The sequence below is a fragment of the Sebastes umbrosus genome, chromosome 5 (assembly GCF_015220745.1).
Source record: "Sebastes umbrosus isolate fSebUmb1 chromosome 5, fSebUmb1.pri, whole genome shotgun sequence".
In the NCBI taxonomy this organism is placed as follows: Eukaryota; Metazoa; Chordata; class Actinopteri; order Perciformes; family Sebastidae; genus Sebastes; species Sebastes umbrosus.
The window spans coordinates 38287960-38300539 of record NC_051273.1 but is presented as its reverse complement, the minus strand read 5'-3'; the positions used below and the strand labels follow the sequence as shown (position 1 = coordinate 38300539).

The following is a 12580-nucleotide window of genomic DNA, read 5'->3' as shown; positions in this document are numbered from 1 at the left end:
GTTACAGCTTGTCAAATGTGTATATATGCTGGTTTCCTTAGTCGTCTATGATAGTAAACTGAATGTCGTTGTGTTTTGAACAAAACTAGATATCTGAATATGTCAACTTGGGCAATTTCCAACATTGTATAGCTCAACAATTGATTATTAGAAAAATTAATTGATAAATATTCATTTGTTACAACATTACCACGAGTTACCATAAAAAAAACTACGAGACTAGCTGATGAAATGATAACAAAGACAAAATGATCATTTAAAACATTCATATTCAACTGGAGGTATTGTTTCAATGAGAGACAAACTATGAGTCATAAGTCCAAGAGTTTTCTGAAGATGACTCCATCTGTGATGGTTCAAAGAAACTAAAAGCGCTGTGCACATGAGGGGTTTACAGAACTTCAGAGGTTTGGATAGACATGTAGGTAGCTTTTGAATCAGTGGTTTATAAATGAAAAGGAGTCAGTGTTTCTCACCTTTGTGAGACTGAGATGTCCAGTTTAGATTTTGCTAAAGGGTGCAGCGATGAAACTGTGATATAGGGGGTCTAGGAAAGGAGCTGATGTGTGCATATAAACTACATCACCATGATCCCCAATTGGAAGGCACTGGACCAAATGTTTTCTACTGATTTTAGAGGAGCACTTCCTGTTTCTATATAAGAACCCAAGATAAGTTTAAGCTTCTTTATTATTTTGGGAATATAAAACTTAAAAGATATCAAGATATTTGGAGATGTCAAGATATTTGGAGATGGAAACCTTTTCATTTTTTAATCCATTTTGTGTGTAGATACATGGATTCTTCACTAGATTGATAAAAAAAAGCATGAATGTGTTTATTTTCTTAATTTAGAACCAATTTTAAGTTGTTAAGGGATTTTTGTATAGATTCAAAACTGTGCTACAGGGTACTAAGTGCATGCATATATAAAATTGTGTCATCTGCATACACATGGAATCAACAATTATTACCATACAGGCATAGGTTCAATGTTATAGTTTGTGAAAAAAAACAGGACCTAAAGTTGATCCTTGTGGAACACCTTTGTTAAAGCTGCAGTGCGTAGAAATCCGGAAAACGCAAAATCCTGCATCCCCTCGAGCTGCTCTCTCCTCTCTCTCCTCTCTCCGCTCTCCCCTCTCTGTCCGAAGCCCCTCCCCCCACACGAGAACGGGCATATGCACGCGCTTCATACGTGCTCGCTACATCTGAGGAGGCTACCGCAGCGAGCTACACATTACCTTCTAACGACATCAACAGTTTGGACTGTCTTTTTGAAAGTCTGTCTTTCTTTTTTTGGGTTGTTTTGAGGTGTAGGCAGTTGCTGCCAATGCTGGAATAGCAAGCTTTTCAGTAGGTTGTTCCGCCATTGACCGAGGCTTTCACTATCTGTAGAGACCAGACGTGAACGCGCATCTCCTTTTGTGGAACAGCCAATAGGAACGCTCTCTCTGAAATGCCCTGTGATTGGTCAAAGTCTGCCGTCACGGGCAAGATTTTCTAAAGCCTGTAAACAGAGCCATGAGGAGGTGCAGAGGTGTAGTTTTCTCTCAGATCACTTGAATTACAATATGCTGAAAGGTTATTATGGAATTTTTGCCAAATTATGCCAAAATATTGTTGCCTACTGCCACTTTAATGTTGAGAACTTTTAAACGGCATTGCCACATTGGGTTTAAAACAGAGGTATAGGTGGGAAACAGGCAACAGTCTCTACACAGGCTTACCTCTTTGTTTTCCCCATCAGTGGAGAGTCAGGAGCAGGGAAAACTGAGAGCACCAAGCTCATACTGCAGTTCCTAGCTGCAGTGAGCGGCCAGCACTCCTGGATCGAGCAGCAGATTCTTGAAGCGAACCCCATCTTGGAGGGTAAGAGCAAAACACCAACAAAGTTTTCATAATCATCTGAAACCCCCCTTTTTCACTTAATCTGCTTTGTTACATTTGTGTTTTTCTTCTCAGCCTTTGGTAATGCCAAAACCATTCGTAATGATAACTCTAGTCGTTTTGGGAAGTACATTGACATCAACTTCACCGACGGTGGGTCCATTGAAGGGGCCCGCATTGACCAGTACCTGCTGGAGAAGTCCCGAGTTTGTCGTCAGGTGGGAAGATTGGTTAGCTGAATATTTGCAAGAGCAGTACTAGTCAAATTTTCTTCTGGTAAAGATCATGTGCTTCCGTGTGCAGGCGCCTGAGGAAAGAAACTACCACATCTTTTACTACATGCTGATGGGCATGCCAGCTGAGCAGAAAAAGATTCTTTCCCTTGGGACTGCTGCTGAGTACAACTATCTGACCATGGTACTGAAATAATTCTGCAAACTGGGAAATTAGAAGAAACGTTCTTTAATTAATGGATCCTGAAGATAAATCAATATGTGACTGTGAACCGCATATAACCAGATAAGAATTCACATTTAGCTTTAAACCATGTGATCATATCACCAGGGAAAGTGCACCAGCTGTGAAGGGCGTGATGATGTGAAGGAATACGCCCACTTCCGTTCAGCTCTGAAGATCCTCATGTTCACAGAGAATGACTCCTGGGAAATCTCCAAACTGCTCGCTGCTATCCTTCACCTAGGCAATGTGGACTTTAAGGGTACAGCACCATACAATGGGATACATGTACTGTAGAGAAATAATTGCATCTTTTGAGCCATTAAACACATTTTTCTTGTATTATTTCAGGCACCATAGTACATAACCTAGAGGGCTGTGACATCCTCACATCATCCCATTTCAGCATGGCTAGCCAACTTTTGGAGGTATGCATTTTTTTTATTTTTTTTTTTACATATGCATATAAAAGGAGCGGTGATAACCTTGTCTTGCTGTGTTTGTCCCATTACTTCAGGTGGATCCCAAAGCGCTGGAGAAGAGTCTGACTCAGCGCTCCTTCATGACAGCCAGAGAGAGTGTGACCAAACCCCTGACCTCTGCCCAGGCCGTGGATGGCAGGGACGCCTTCGTCAAGGTCACCTCAGTCTTGATCTATGTTTTCAAAAGCCAAAAATGTATTTCAGATGTTAATGCAGCTCATTTTAACATATTCTAAAGTAGAAACTTGAATCGCTTACCACCAGTGAGGCAGAACATGAAACCAGATGTAGAGTGGCTGTTTTAGGACTCCTCAGACTCTACATCAAATATTTCTTTAACCTCTTTAACCTCAGGCCTCTGAAATTCTTTAAAATGAGGCAATCTGAGAAGGGAAGGAAATAGTTTTTGGTTGAACTGCTCACAGCACATACCACACTAATGCACCTGCAATCAGGGGTTGCAGAGACACTGATTTGTTTTATGGGGTCATAGACTAGAGAGGTTGGAAACTATTGGTCTAGCTGGCCTTTGTCAGGCTTAGCTCAATATTATCAGTTTTACTAATTAATTTATTAATTTACTGATTCATGTTAGCAGCATATTAATATGTTAACTTTAGCAGCACAGTAACATTTTGTTAGCATGCTAACGTTTATCATGCTGGTATGATACTAATATACTAATGTGTCATCTTTAGCAGCATAGTCCTGCTTAGTGTTGAATCATGTTAACATGCTAACTTTTAGAATGAAAGGGTCAATACTAATGTTAGTAGGCTATGCTTATGCTACTAATATGCAAATCTGTTAGCTTTAGCAGCATAGTCCCGTTTAGTGTTGTATTAACCATGGATGTATAAAGAGAAGTTTAATTCAAATGTTAACTTTTCGAGTGAAAGGATAATGGTAGTAGGCCTGTGCTGGTATGATACATACTAATCTACCAATATGTTAACTTTAACAACATAGTCCCGTTTAGTATAGAATCATGTTAACATGCTCACTTTTAGAATGAAAGGATCAATACTAATGTTAGTATGCTGGTATGATCCTAATCTAGGCCTAATAATATGTTAGCTTTAGCAGCATAGAATCATGTTAACATGCTAACTGTTAGAACCTAAGGATACATGCTAGTGTTAATATGCTGCTATGATAGGAATGATACTAATATGTTAGCTTTAGCAGCATAGTCCCGTATGTGAAGTATTGTATGAACTATTCTGCTAACTGTTAGAACGTAAGGGTAATGCTAATGATAGTATGTTGGTATGATACTAATATACTATTCTGTAAGCTTAAGCAGCGTAGTCATGTTTAATATTTGATCATGTTAACTAACATGCTAACTTTTAGCAAGCAGGGATACAATGTTAGTATAATGTTAGTATATTGGTATGATACTAGCTAATATACAATATGTTAACTTTAGCAGCGTAGTAATATTCAGCATTGTATCATGTTAATGTGCTAATGTTAATGCTAATGTTAGTATGTTGTTATATGTTAGCATTAAGCTCAACGTATAGCATGGCATGCAGCTATCTGTTTCTGACATATTCAAATGAACTGAAGTGTTGGCTAGACAAGTGGACATTTTGAACTGCAGTTGGCAGTATGAAAAGTCTTAAGCATTTATCTTCTTAGCACCATTTTTTGTATATAAGCAACCTCTTTTTCAAGGAAGACCAGGTCAAGGCCGCAGATTACATTTTTGTGGATAAAACAATACAAAGTCTGGCAACGAATAAGTCATTACTGAAAACAGATGTACCTAAAGGCTAAAAATAGGCTAAGAGCAGAGACTGTTAAAATGGAGTCATTTACCATAGCAAGGAAGTAATAACATGAATGTCTGTGTCAAAATGTATGACATCTGTTGTTTTGAATACAGTTTGTGGTGCTGTCTATAATTAGAAGCTATTCTCTGTATTATTTGTTCAGGCTATTTATGGAAGACTTTTCCTGTGGGTCGTGGACAAAATCAACGCTGCCGTTTACAAGCCACCTGAGGATTCCAAAGAGGTCCGACAGTCAATAGGCTTGCTTGACATCTTTGGCTTTGAGAACTTCAACAAAAACAGGTTGGCGTTTATTGTTGCTGTTTTTAGACAAAGGACACAATGACTAAGATCTAAACTAAAACCCATCTTTCTTTCCCTGTTGCATTTGTTGAACTAATGCAGCTTTGAGCAGCTGTGCATCAACTTTGCCAATGAGCAGTTGCAGCAGTTCTTCGTCAGGCACGTTTTCAAGCTGGAGCAGGATGAGTACACCCGTGAAAACATTGTTTGGAAGCACATTGACTACCAAGACAACCAACACACCCTGGACGTATTGGCCAGTAAACCTCTGAACATGCTGGCGCTTATTGATGAGGAGAGCAACTTCCCCAAGGTCTATTATCCTTCTTGTACCTCATAAAGTCAAAGGTAACAAAGCAAAGCAGGTTTTAACTCTCTTCTTTTGTTGATTTTCAGGGCACAGATACCACCCTTCTCCAAAAACTGAATCAGGTCCACGGGAAAGTGGACATCTATGTTCCCCCTAAGAACAACTATGAGACACAGTTTGGAATCAAACATTTTGCAGGAGAGGTCTACTATGATTCAAAAGGTACTTTTAAAGCTTTTAAACGCAGCAAACCATTCTCGTGCAAGTCCTGTGTGTTGTTCTTACTGTGTCTGTCTTGTTTTGAGGTTTCCTTGAGAAAAACCGTGACGCCCTCAGCTCAGATCTGATTCAGCTGGTGGAGACCTCCACCAATAAACTCCTCAAACAGGCGTTTCAAAATGTGCTGTCTTCCAGTACGATCAAGAGCAGCGTCAACCCCAGGATGATCATCACCACGGCCAACAACAGCCTGCGGGTCAGAGCAGCCTTTAGCCTCAGCATTTGACACGGATATAGTCAGTTGGAAAATAAAAAATATCAGTATGTTATTACTTACACTGTGACATTTGTTTGTGTCTGACAGCAAGCGACTGATGGCAAGAAGCGTGTTCCAACTCTGGCTGGCCAGTTCCGTCAGTCTCTGGATTCCCTGATGAAAACACTGACTGTGTGCCAACCCTATTTTGTACGCTGTATTAAACCCAATGACTTCAAGAAGCCCATGGTGAGAAAAGAAGCTGCATTCACTCCAACCAAAAATAAAACTTATTTAAATATGTACCAAAAATGAATGAAATAATTTTGTGTGAGTAAATCAGATCACATCCCTCTGTGTCCCAGCTGTTTGACAGAGAGCTGTGTATGCGTCAGCTCCGTTACTCTGGCATGATGGAGACCATCAGGATCCGGAAAGCTGGATATCCTGTACGCTACACATTCGATGAGTTTCTAAATCGCTACCGTGTCCTCCTGAAAACTTCCCTCTGTGATCCCAAAACAGTAAGTTGGAGGTTTTCTACGTGATCATTTTGATCATGACATCCAGATACCTTTTGATGATTATTTTGCTCCAACAGGAAAGTAAAGAGAAATGCTGTGAAAGCATTTGTGAATCTGTGCTTACTGGAGAGGGCGACTGGAAGACTGGCAAGACAAAGATGTTCCTCAAGGTACTGCCTTACATTTTTATGTACAATCTGTTGTTAGTGATGGAGGCATACAATAGCCAAAATAATTTGAATGTTATAAACAACTGAATACCTAATTTATACCATTGAAAGAACTAACTTTAAAAAAATCATTCATCTACGGAAGCCCTAAACGGACATGATTCAAACATTTTTTTAATACTGTTATCTCGAGATCACAAGTTAATTATGTCGCAAACTCAAAAAATGAGCTTTGTTGTCTTGATATAATGAGATAATTAACTCGTTAAAAACAAAAAGTTGTTTTCTTTTATTACTTATAATGTTTGTGTCAAACCAGCCAACGGTAAATGCAATCAAACGAAGGACTTGGTGAAGTTAGCAGAAGGATTTTGTGTCTGAGATTTCATCAACTCTAATTTATCAGTTATTGTCACAAATTATTCATAAACTTATTTTCCCAGTAACCAAAAACCAAATATTAATAATAATCTAAGCATTTTTCTTGCAAATTTGTGGTATTTTCTTTGTAATTTATAAAGGACACAGGTAACATGTTTTATACTTCTGGTGAATATAATCCAATTAATGTTTTTTGCAGATATGTATTTTGTATGTACCCTTGTTAACACCTTATTTTGAAAACTAGACTTAGTCAGGTGTATACTTCCGCCAACTTCACCAAGTCCATCACTGTCAGCTCGGTCTGGGCCGTTTGAATGCATTTACCTTCGGCTGCTTTGACCCAAACAATATAAGAAATATAAAAAAACAACCTTTTGTTTTCTCGTGGTGACGAGTTAATTATCTTGTTATCTCGAGATAACAAAGCTTGTTTTCTCAAGATAACTGCATTAAAAAAAATGTTTGAATCATATCCGTTTAGGGCTTCCGTATCCATCTGAATTTGTGTGGTTTCAATTATTCCTAGAAATTTCTAGTAAGTAATTTCAAGTAAGTAAAAAGGTAACTTTTAGAGTTCACAAATTCAAATACAAAATTCAGGTGTCCACTGCTCAAATTCAGTTAGTCAGATTGTAAAATATCAAGTCATATTGTATTTGATGAAGTTAAATATAGTTTTTAGCGGCGTGGCTCCGAGGATGGCAATGTTGGTCTGTCGGTTGGCCTGACTTTTCATGTAATGGCATCATCAGATCCTAATTTCAATCTGACCAATACTTTGGTTTATGACTAAATACCTGCAAAACTAATGGCATTCACATCAGCAGTATTTTGTGTTGTTAATTAGCAAATTTTAGCATAGAACACATTAAACTAAAATGGTGAACATGGTAAGCATTAAACAGCAGCACAGCATGTTAGCATTGCCATTGTGAGAATGTTAGCATGCTAATGTTAGCATTTAGCTTGTTGCACCACTCTGCTTAAGTACAGCCTCAAAAACCACATTATTTCATTAATTGTTTATTTTTTTAATTAGGTATTCAGTTGATTATAATATAATCCACTTAAATAAAAAAACCAACAACTTGCTACTGTTTTCTCTCAGGACTTCCATGACACCATGCTCGAACTGGAGCGAATGAAAGAACTAAATGAGAAAGCACTTCTGATCCAGAAAGTCCTGAGAGGCTACAAATACAGGTATGGGACAAAAACTGCAAAATGAGCTGCTTTGGTTTTTGTGCTCATGTGACTTATAACTTCATGTCCGTATGACTCATGCCCTCTAAAGGAGAGAATTCCTAAGGAAAAAAGCAGGTGCTCTCATCATTCAGAAATACTGGAGAGGACACAAAGGCAGAAAGCTCTACAAAGTGGTGATTCACTGTTTAATACATCAGTATTTATCAAAGTGAAAATATAGGCCTGACATGCAATAAACCCCTTCAATCATATTCTAATTCTAGGTCCAGCTGGGCTTTGCGAGGCTGCAGGCACAGGTGCGGTCTCGTCAGCTCCACTTCCAGTATAAGAAGGAGCGCGAGGCAGCCATTGTGCTGCAGGCCCGAGTCAGAGGATACCTGGCCAGGAAGGAATGGAAGCGCAAGAGAGACGCTGTGATCCTCCTGCAGGCACACACCAGGGGTGGGCTGGCAAGAAAAGCTATCAAAAAGATCAAAACAGATGTAAGTTGAACTTAAAGAACTATTTAGAACCCTCTCTGGGTGACAATCGTAAAAGAAGGTTAAGTCCCTGCTGGTTTGATCTGGTACAGCAGGGACTCAACTCAAGACCCTCAACTCAAGTTCCCTTTCATCGACACCACCTGTCATGTTCCAAATGTCCATGACTTTAAGCTAACTATTTGAACTATTGATTACTTTTAGCTAATTATCTCTACTGTTTATGCATTACTTTGAGCTACTGAGTTTGCCTGTTTATTACTTTGAGCTAACTATTTCACTTATCCATTCATTTTGAGTTATTTCCACTGTTTAACTGGTACTTTTAGCTAACTATTCCATTCATTTATCAGTTCCTTTTAGCTAATTATTTCAACTGTTTATTCCTTACTTTTAGCTAACGTGAGGTATTACTTTAGCTGGCTAGCTATTTCAAATGTTTATCCTCTCTTAGCTAACAATATAACCCATTTATCCATTTAACCACTTATTTATGACTTTTAGTTAACTATTCCACCTGTCCATTTGTGAGGTATTATTTCAACTGTTTAACTGTTACTTTTAGTGAACTATTTCATTCATTTATCAGTTCCTTTTAGCTAATTATTTCAACTGTTTATTGGTTACTTTAGCTAACGTTAGCTGTTTATTCTTTACTTTAGCTAACGTTAGCTGTTTATTCGTTACTTTAGCTAACGTTAGCTGTTTATTCTTTACTTTAGCTAACGTTAGCTGTTTATTCGTTACTTTAGCTAGCGTTAGCTGTTTATTCGTTACTTTAGCTAGCGTTAGCTGTTTATTCTTTACTTTAGCTAACGTTAGCTGTTTATTCGTTACTTTAGCTAACGTTAGCTGTTTATTCTTTACTTTAGCTAACGTTAGCTGTTTATTCGTTACTTTAGCTAACGTTAGCTGTTTATTCGTTACTTTAGCTAGCTAGCTATTTCAAATGTTTCTCTTCTCTTAGCTAACGCTCTAAATCATTTATCCCTTAACTTTAGCCAACCATTTAGCCAGTTATTTATTACGTTTAGCTAACTAATTCACCCGTTTTCATTCATTGGGATGTATTTCAACTGTTACTTTTAGCTAACTATTCCAACTGTTTCTTACTTTGAGCTAACTATTTCAACCATTTATCCATTACTTTAGCAAGTTATTTCAAATGTTTATCCTCTCTTAGCTACATTTCTAAACTATGTCTCCATTACTTTGAGCTTTTTACTTTTAGCTAACTATTTGCAAAGGTCTATGGTTGACCCTTAAATGAGATCAAGAACAACACTTAACTTACTGACCTATATCAATGACAATACAACTTAAATATATTTACATGTTAAATAAATATATTGGTTTCATTAAAACAGCTGGTGAGAGGGGTGCAGGGTGCGCACCACACGGAGGAACAGACTGAGCGGGTGGCCGACAGACCCCACCCGTGGACAAATGTAAAACTAATATCAGTTCCTTATGAAACTCTGGCAGGCCTAATTAACGGGAAACAGCTGATCGATGAGAGATGACGTCATCTCCAGAGGGTCGGACTCATACACAGATCCAGATGTCCCAAATCATAAATATAAATATGATGTAATGGAACTTCCTGCTGTTCCTGCCCCTATTTTATAAATTATGATGATAGTGAAGATGATAGAAGTTGAGTTGATTAACTAGATTCACATGATTTGAGTCAAGTGATTTTGTGACATTGTGGCATGTCTTGATGAACCACAGTGAAGGTGTCAATAAATAAATAATAAATAAGGTCTATGATTCTAAATTAGAAAAGTTCTGATCAGTCAGGAATAGACGTGGTTTAATATTAATAACTATTACAGACTGTGGGCTAAAATGCACTAGAAGCCTGATTCTCCTTTACAATAATTCACTACATGTTTACAATCAGGCAGGCAAACTCATTGAAATACACAATAATTAAGATCAGTGTATATGATGGAATAGTAGCATTACAATGCGCCACAGGTCACCAAATTTGGGCTTTTATAAAAAAAGAAAAATTCTCCGGGGTGGCATGCCCCCAGACGCCCCTAGCTGGCTACTGTTTCCCTCTGGCTGGCTACTCCATATCCTTGTGGAAAGCCCTGATCGGGGGCTCAACAAAATAAAAGCCAGGGTACAGAGAGAACATGAAAATGAAAGGATCAGAGAGGCAATGAACACATTTCTGGAGAAGCAGCAGGTATGACAGGCAAAGCTGGACGTACAAAGATGAGGAGCTATAGGCAGACTAGCAAATAAAACCCGCTAGCAGGCTCATTTTTAAAGTTGGAGTAAAGATACTGGTATCCTATGAATCTGGGCGACCTGGAGTCGGGGTGGATGAGTGGCCCAATTTGGAAAGTCTGTCCCCCTGCCCATAATTCCTAATGGCTGGCCTGATTGTAGCTGGAGGCTTACAGGTTATTGGGATGGTAAATTTAGTAAATGTCAGTACAATAATATGAAATTATAAATCGATGGTTATTTTCCTCCTAAACACAAATATGTGGGTATGTTTTTAAATCAAATCATATTTTCTATTTTTTTTTCATATTATTTTAGTTACTCTATCTTTCCATGTATCACTGTGGTTTGGAATGAGTGGTAGAGGATAGTGTGTCAGAAGCCCCTGCTTCAGTAACTACTGCTCTATGAGCAAAGCACTGAACCCCAAACTGCTCTAATGCTACTATGCTGTAACTAGCAGCAGAAAGCGAATATTAAAAAAAAATCCACCTCTGTGAATAATTTATTTATGTTATTTGGGTTACATTGTTAGTTAGGTAGTAAAATATATTTTGCAGGCAGTTGTGGTTCAGGATGATGCCTTTTTCCTGATCTTCCTTTGTGTTGTGTGTTCTTTCAGATGTATCTCTCTGCTAAAGAGAAAGAAGAAGAACGGCGGGTCATTTTGGAGCGTCAGAAACACTTGGAGGAAGTGCTGAGGCGGAAGAAAGAGATGGAGGCCAAAGCTCAGACTGAATCCATCACAGACGGGGAGATGGTGGACAGCATCTTTGACTTCCTGCCCGTTATGGTTGGAGGGAAGGAGGGGCAAGCGCCTGTGGGATTCGAGGTTTGGGAACCGAAAGCTTTGCACATTTTGTATTCCTTGAAGAGTCAGACACTGCATGTCTGCATGTCTGTATCTGTTTTCAGAAGTTTGAGGGGAGAAGGACAATCACAGAGGAGATAGACATCGACGACATCCCCATGGAGGAAGATCTTCACAAAGAAGATGACGATGACCTGGATGAGTACTCCTTCTCCAAATTTGCCTCCATGTACTTCCAGGGTGCTGCCACCCACACCCACATCCGCCAGAGGCTTCGGCAGCCCCTGCTGTACCACGAAGATGAAGGAGATGTTCTGGTGCTTCCCTTAGACCACTTTAATTCATCATTTCAGTTGTTTTCATATGAGGGTTATCTTTATTTATTTCATTAAAGGTGCTATTGATAACGTTGATAACATTCAGCCACTAGATGTCGCATTCTCCCTCCCCTGTTCCATAGCATTTACTTCATAACAAGTCATTGCCAGGCACTTAACGTCAATCTCCAACGACCCAGAGATACCACGTGATACCAATGTCGTTTTCCGATTGGCTCACAAGCCTTTTTAGAAGTGGGAGTCGAACGTCAGATATCTTCCACAGAGATAAACAAAACATTCATTTTGGACCCACCAACATTTTTAACATGATTAATTCACAATCATAATAATTTTTTGTTCTGGAAAAGCCATACTTTTATTCAGCACCTTTTTAAAGGTTTTGTGGATGTATTTTTCTTATTTTATTTTGAAATATTCGTATTTATATATATATAATTTTGTCAATAACACCTTTAACTTATCATGGTGTTTCTGTTATGTTATTACCAGGCCTCTCTGACTGTGTGGTGGATCATCCTGAGGTTCATGGGAGACCTCCCTGATCCGAAGAAGCAGGTCCAGGGAACCTCCACGCAGGAACGCCTTCTGCCAAAGGAGCTGATCTCCAGAAAGGACAGACGTTTCAGCCACATGGTTGGCCTGGATCAGGTATATATAATATTGAATACTGCCTAATTATGTAGATTAACATTAATTTATCAAAGATTTTAAAATATAATTTCTG

At 38.7% G+C, this 12580-nt stretch overlaps 1 protein-coding gene across 1 annotated transcript in view; it reads left to right on the top strand.

Moving 5' to 3' along the window:
• The window catches only part of LOC119488552 (unconventional myosin-VIIb), a 34151-nt gene that overhangs the window by 2291 nt on the left and 19280 nt on the right, over positions 1–12580 (top strand). The window contains exons 7-25 of the mRNA XM_037770309.1: positions 1751–1872; positions 1966–2108; positions 2194–2307; positions 2455–2608; positions 2698–2774; positions 2864–2983; positions 4773–4912; positions 5015–5225; positions 5309–5444; positions 5528–5697; positions 5806–5946; positions 6063–6221; positions 6299–6391; positions 7884–7978; positions 8070–8154; positions 8245–8463; positions 11327–11536; positions 11620–11832; positions 12346–12504. Coding sequence (XP_037626237.1) covers positions 1751–1872; positions 1966–2108; positions 2194–2307; positions 2455–2608; positions 2698–2774; positions 2864–2983; positions 4773–4912; positions 5015–5225; positions 5309–5444; positions 5528–5697; positions 5806–5946; positions 6063–6221; positions 6299–6391; positions 7884–7978; positions 8070–8154; positions 8245–8463; positions 11327–11536; positions 11620–11832; positions 12346–12504 — 2761 coding nt within the window. The remainder of the gene's footprint in view (positions 1–1750; positions 1873–1965; positions 2109–2193; positions 2308–2454; positions 2609–2697; positions 2775–2863; positions 2984–4772; positions 4913–5014; positions 5226–5308; positions 5445–5527; positions 5698–5805; positions 5947–6062; positions 6222–6298; positions 6392–7883; positions 7979–8069; positions 8155–8244; positions 8464–11326; positions 11537–11619; positions 11833–12345; positions 12505–12580) is intronic.